This window comes from Aptenodytes forsteri, unplaced genomic scaffold (genome assembly GCF_000699145.1).
Source record: "Aptenodytes forsteri isolate BGI_AS27 unplaced genomic scaffold, ASM69914v1 Scaffold276, whole genome shotgun sequence".
Taxonomy (NCBI): domain Eukaryota; kingdom Metazoa; phylum Chordata; class Aves; order Sphenisciformes; family Spheniscidae; genus Aptenodytes; species Aptenodytes forsteri.
This window is the reverse complement of record NW_008795479.1, coordinates 237,350-243,875: the sequence shown is the minus strand read 5'-3', so window position 1 is coordinate 243,875 and position 6,526 is coordinate 237,350. Positions and strand designations below refer to the sequence as shown.

Sequence of the window (6,526 nt, the reverse complement as noted above, 5' to 3'; positions counted from 1 at the left end):
CGGCGGCAGCGAGCCCCGGCCCGGCGCCCTCATTTCTTCTCCTCCTCCTTCTTGTCCTTGCTCTCCTTGGAGGCCTGCGAGGCCAGGGAGCCCATGGCATTGCGGATGGCCTCGTTGTTGGGGTCCACGCCCGGCAGGTTCTCCAGCACGCTCTGCAGGAACTCGGGGTCCTGCATCACGTCGTAGTCGTCTTCCTCCTGCGGGCAGAGGGAGAGGAGTTGGGGACAGGCTAGGTCCCCCATCTTCCTCCCAGAGGGAGAGGGGACAGGGATGGGACGGGATCCCCTCCCAGGAGGACAAAACCTCACCTTAGCGGGTTCGGAGGTATCCATGGCTGTGCTGCTGTCCACTTCTGCCGCCTCCGCCTGGGCAAACTCTGTCGGAGGAGAGGAACAGCTGAGGACAGAAGCTATTGGCACCCACGGCCCCCCACGGCCCCCCACGGCTCACGGGAGCGACCCTTGCACCCACCCTGCAAGTGTTCGGGGAGATCTGGACCCTGCCCAGGTGACAAAGCCCCGCTGGGGGACACGTCGGTGCGTAGGGGCTGGGGGTTCCAGTCCCGGCGGCAGAGGAGCTGCCCCTTGGCTTTCCCTTCGGGAACGGGCAGAGAGCCGGCCCCAGGCACTCACCCGCTCCCTGCAGCGACATCTGCATGGCGTAGGCGATCTGCTCCTCCTCCGTCATGCTGCTGAGGTCGGGCAGCCCGGCCCGGCCAAACTCCTGCTGAGTTATCGTCATCTTCAGCAGAGCATCGTCCGAATCTGCGCAGACAAACCCCACGCTCAGAAACCAGCAAGCGTGCCACCCCAGCAGGGCCAGTGCCACACGCGATCCCCGTCCCCTCTCGCGCACACAGCCTCGCTGGGGAAGGGGACCGGAGCAGAGCCGCTCCCCGCGGCATGCAGGACAGAAGCCGGTCCACCTCCCCTTGGGAGTTTCAGCGGAAGCAGAGGTAGGTCCCCAGCACGCTGCAGTTAAACTGCCTCCCTCCGACATTCCGGGGCAGAAACCGCCTCTCGTCTTGCGCCCCAGCGGCTCTGGGAACTGCCACGCTGGGCAGGAGGGCCCCGCCATGAACAGAGACGCTTCCCGCAGCGTCGGGCAGCCTCGCGGCAACGAACGCTGCCATGGGAGCCCACACGCTGAGCGGACACCCTCCCCGGGGAACGTCCTGCCCATCCCTGCCCGCTTTATTCCCTGCCCAGCTCCTTACCGTCCCCGCCAGTGGCTGCGATCCCAGCCTCAGCTGCAGAGGCGGCCGCAGCCCTCCTGGCCTCCTCCTCTTGCCGCTGCCTCTGTTCCTCCATGGAGACGCGCAGAGCCTGCGGAGACAGTGCCAGGCAGGGAGCTGAGCGGGGCAGAGCTCGGATGGACCGAGCTCAGCGCCCGCAGCCGCCCTCCAGCTCCCCATCGCTCACCAGAGCCAGCTCCGGGTCCGCGCTCGGGTCCACGCCGAACTCGAAGTCGCTGGCGCCGAGGCCCAGCATGGCACCTCCCTCCCCGGCCAGGATGGGGGAGCTGATGAGGGCATCGGCCAGGCTCGGCCCCGGCGGCACCGTCACCAGGTGGGAGCCGGTGCCATCCTTGCCGTTTAAGGTGTTAATGAAGGCAGTCAGCTTGTCCGTGTTGGCTTCCTAGGGCCAAAGAGAAAGGCTGGGACTAGAGCTTTGCCTGGCTCCTCAGCTCTGCGAGAGGGACGGCCGCCTGCTCCGCAAACCCGGCGTCTCTCCGCACTACGGGGGAGCCAAGAGCTCCGCTATTTCCATCAGGACGGAAAGCATTTAACGACGCCTGCAGTGAAACAGGAGAGGTGTCTTCCCAGAGGGAAATGTTACTCTCCGCATTAGCATTTCCACCGGGGCAGCTGCCGAAGGGACCGAGGCTCAGAGAACTGTTCGTATCCTCACGCGCCTGAGTAAGGGCTCCAGGCTGGAAAGGATACAAGATCCCGCCTTGGATCTTAGGCAGGAAACACGGCAGAAGTCTCACCTCTTCTCCAAAATTGATGATGTCAACGTTGACTTTCTCTTTCTTAAGACGCTTTGCCAGTTTCACCAGCTGCAGTGAGGAGACACCGCGGCATTAGTTCCTCATTGCCTGAATTTCGGCTCTTACCCACGCCCAGCTCATCAGAAACCAGACAACAGCACTTAGGATTCAGTCCTGGAGGCGCGAAGCCCAAAATCAGTTTCCCAGTTTCAAGCCCTCCCAGCAGGGAAGCGTTTGAAATATTCCGCCTCTCTGGGTGGGACCGGCGCTACCACACAGTGCCGGAGGTGCTGCGAGGTGGCACAAGCGAGGGAGCTGTTCCTGCCAAAGCAAGTAACCGTCCCCATCGATGGGGGCAGCAAGAGCCTGGGACAGGCAGCATCTCCTCACCTTTCCGACCTGTTCTTTCAGAGACCCAGAACACCTGGATTAACTTCACTTGCATTATTTTAAGTGCCAACAGAACAGCATCTTCCAAAGCCCGAGAGCGTTATTTCTGCTCAGGGACACAGATTTCCTCCCCCAGCTCCTCAGGCAAAAAGCCCGAAGTGGTCTGGGTGACAGCCACAAGCCAGGAGGCGCGGGACATGGCGCAAGCTCCCTCAGGAGCCACCTGAACCGGGGGAGGGAAGCAATCCTACACAAAACAGTGGGAGAGCTGGATCTCTGTCCTTGGCTCAGGCCTGGCTGTGCCCAGGGATCCAGCCCTCCCTCTCCCTCCCTCTCCTCCTAGCTGAGGACCGCCCTGCTCAAGCGGCTCTGTCAAGCAGCCTGCTCGCTGGGGTATAAAGCCTTACTTCCAATCCAGAGCAGAGAACAAACGATAAACCCGATTTACGGTTCAAAGTAGATCGCGGAGCTGACCCAACGCTTTTTCCTTTGACTGGCCGTTACTCACGTCTTTCTCGTTATCTTCTACGGGGCTCCCAACGAAGGCGATGATTCGCATCTTGTGGTTCTTGCCTTGGCGATGCTTTAAAGCCAGCTGCAAGACAGAAGTCATGTCGTACTTAAGGAGCAATTCTCAGGAAAAAGGGGTGGCCAGCAGTCACCCCTGATACTTTTCCTGTTACACAGGAAAATTTAGGCTAGATGCCAGGGGCGACTTTTCAGTAGCAAGTTCCACCAAACTGTCTACAAGGAGGCATGTCTCAAGGGCCTCCCGTTTGCTGGTATTTATGACTCAGCTGGGAGCAGTTTGTTGGCAGAGAGACAGTCTGGGACAGAGCAAGAAAACAGGACAAAAGGGTGGCCACATCCCGGGGGACGCTCCTCGGCTGGGGGCTGCTCTCCTCGGGGTGGGAAGGGTCGAACAGCTCGGCTGGACTTCTGCGAAGCAGCCGCCAGGTTCCTCCGAAGCAAACCAGGACCAGACTATTGAACTTCCGAGCTTTTATGTTAGATTTTATAAAGGAGGTTTCAGCTGCATTTTGCAGACAGGGAGACTGAGGCAAAACTAAAATTATTTGCTCGGCGTTGCTCAGCCGTAGAGGCAAGAAGAGAACAAGATTTCCCGTATCGACGCCATCAACAGGACAGGTAATTTAACAGGATGCACTAAGGCAAAAGGAATTACAGAGAAAGGCGCAGACTCGCTCGTGAGGAACCAACAAGACCACTTACGTGAGCAACTCTGATCCCTGTGCAAAAGGTAATTTTCCCTTTGGGTTGCACCGTGTGTAGCTTTGAAAGGATCCGGCCTGTGTCTGGAGTGAGCGTGGTCAACACTTCACAGTTACTGCAACACAAACACACTTACGTTGGCGACCGCTCCTTTGAGAATTTCTTTGCAAAAACCCTTTATTTGCTATGGGAATGAGAAATGCCCTTCCGCCCACCCTGCGCTAAGCCTGTGCCTGCTCCAAGAGTCTGCCAGCACTTGGCTCCGGTGGGTCAGTGCGTACAGGCAGCAAGACTTTGGGTGTTTTTAGGAAACCAGGCTAAAAGTAATCTGTCTGCATGAAGGCTCGTGTGTGTCTCTGTCCCCTGCCCCAGCAACTTTGAGCCCACTGGCCAATTTTAATCAACTCTGACTAAGAGGGAGCTCACAGAGGCACTGAAACCCTGCAAACTTCAGGAAAATGGAGGAATGACTGTCTCGGGGCTGCCCGTGAGCTACAGTGACAGTTCAGCCCTTGCTTGCCACCCTTTGGGACACAAGGCCACAAAAGGGTAGGTCCGGCAGAGAGTTCCTGAGAGAGAAAAGCCTCCATATCATATCCTGGCATTGCAGGAGCGAGCCCAACAAGCTAGGGTCCGGTCAGGAACCAGGTTTTCTCATACCAGTCCTCCCGGAAGAACTGGTTTGGGTTTAGACTGTGCTATCGCTGCCCCATTTTGCAGCACTCCCCTGTTTCTTGTCCCTGCGCTCTCTCATGGGTCCCCCCAGCCGCTCCTTGGCATCACCGCCTGCTTGCCAGGAGCAGTGGCCCCCTGAGGCCAGTTTCCCCCCTGGGCGTACTTGGCTAAGGTGATGAGCCCCACGTTGTTCTCGGGGTTACTGCGGGTTTTCGAGTGGCACACAATGTTGACAGCATCTTGCTGGGCTTGCAAGCGAGTGGGTAAGAAGTCTCCATTCCTCATGTACTCGCTGTTGTCAACGCTGAAACAGAGAGGAGGGTGTCAGCTTGTGAAACAGTTGAGGTTTATCCCCAAAACGTGTTTTTCAGGACAGCACACCTAAGGTCACACAGCTGGGGACACGCAGCAGGACACGGACGTTTCCCGGGACAGAGACACGAGTCGTCTCTGCGTTTCCCTGAGTTTTCAGATCAGATCCGACCTTTGGATCGCAGGACAAACGCTGGGACCCCTGCCACAACGGCTGAGCAGCCGGCTTGGAGCTGGAAGCTCCCGCTCCTTGCTGAAGAGCAGGAGAAGCAGCTGCGGCCAGACACAACCTCAGACCCACGTCTCCTTGATACCTTCTTCCATCTCCACAACAACAAAAAACACCAAGAGGCACCGCTCCATGGTAAAGCGCAAAGCTCCACACTCATCATCACCGCGGAGTTTTCATCAGGACAAAAAGCAGCGTTCCCAGGGCAGGGACGGCAGGCACTTTCCAAACACGGCTCTGCTCCGCCGGCGCGGTGCCTTCCTCGAAGCAACACGGCGACGAGCCGAACCCCCGAGCCCCACAGCCCGGCTTTAACATCCTACACCCGCGGTGGGTGCCAGGGCCTCCACGAACCGCACAGCACGTGAGCAACAGTGCCCCGCAGCGTCTAACTGCAGCAGCCACATCGCAGCATCGCTGTAATTAAATCCCTACCCTCCACTCCGTCGGCTATTAAATATACCACAGGACAGGCAGAAAAAGCCCTTCTCTTACGCTGGCCTTCAGGAAAGTGACCCCAGGAAGGAGGACTAGTTAAATAAGAGCTTGAGAGTTTATTTTGGCCCCAAATTAAGACTTTCCTTAGGAGTACTCCCAGAGTTTTTTTAGTCTTAACACCAGGAGAAACGTTTCTTCTGAAAAAAACAAAAACAAACCCAAAAAACACCTGTAACTGTTTCCCTGACCCTACAGCCATGGGTTCCCCGCTCAGGACTGGCTCGGGCTCGTGCTGGGCCACCTCTCCTCTGGCCCAGACCAAATACCCCATCACGAGCTGCGTGCTGGGGAGCGAGAAGGCAGCAGTGGCTGAACTTCATTTCAGGCGCAAAGACACAAAGCGACCTCGCGAGGCCATCCAAACTGCAGCTCGCTGTTCACGGAGTAATAGCGAATTCCTCACGCTCTCCAGGACAACACAAGGAGCAGCGACACGTTTTAATGCCCTTAAACATGAGTAAGCAAAGAGTTACCCTAACAAAACATCAAGGACTTCGATATACGGTCAGCGAGTCAGGCTACGGTAATATCTTTATCCAAACGGCTACAGGACTATGTAGAGAGCCAAGGAAACAACAGAACCTGGACAGATTTCACTGGTTTTCTCTATCGCGGCCTTCTTAAACACCAAAACACAACAGGACTGTAGCTGCTGTGATAATAATGACACCAAAGTTCACCTCCGCTTCCAGCCCTGGCTGCATTTGGCACCCAGGGACAAAACCCTCTTACCTCAACACCGATGCTGAGCAACAATAAGAGATGTCAGCCGCTTCACGCAGGACCGCCCGAGCACCGACCCACCGCGCCCCAGCCCCAGAGGTGCCGGGTAAGGCCCCAAGCTCGAGGGGCCGACCCTCCCCGGGCCGCAGGTACACCCGCCCAGCGCTCCAGCAGGGCCAGGGCCACACTGTTCAGGTCCGTGCCCCGGCTCTCCTCCACCAGGATGTGATCCCAGTTTGTTGCCGCAGCATCGCCTGGCACCGCGTCACACCAGAGCCCCATCGGAGACGTATGCCCCATCGCCGTCATCGGGGTCTCCTCTGCCCACACCTTGTCAGCCTCCCCCTGCCCGTTAGCGCCTGCAAGAGCCCTTTCACCCTGCTCTTGCCTCCTCACCCCCCTCCGCTCAGCCAGGAGCCTTCCCCACCAACAGACCCCTCCTCACTCCAGCCTGTCCTACCTACCCCCTCCCTC

General features: G+C 58.0%; 1 protein-coding gene across 1 annotated transcript; it reads right to left on the bottom strand.

The window, feature by feature from the left end:
* Nucleotides 1-6: 6 nt before the first annotated feature.
* On the bottom strand, nucleotides 7-6,352 carry PSMD4 (proteasome 26S subunit, non-ATPase 4). Its single transcript, XM_009281211.2, has 10 exons — nucleotides 6,206-6,352; nucleotides 4,454-4,605; nucleotides 3,616-3,730; nucleotides 2,891-2,977; nucleotides 1,993-2,061; nucleotides 1,422-1,637; nucleotides 1,217-1,325; nucleotides 633-764; nucleotides 309-376; nucleotides 7-197 (listed from the first exon to the last, which is right to left on the bottom strand). Exons 1-10 carry the CDS (start codon nucleotides 6,350-6,352, stop codon nucleotides 30-32), a joined length of 1,263 nt encoding a protein of 420 aa, XP_009279486.2. The 3' UTR covers nucleotides 7-29.
* Between the last annotated feature and the right edge of the window lie 174 nt (nucleotides 6,353-6,526).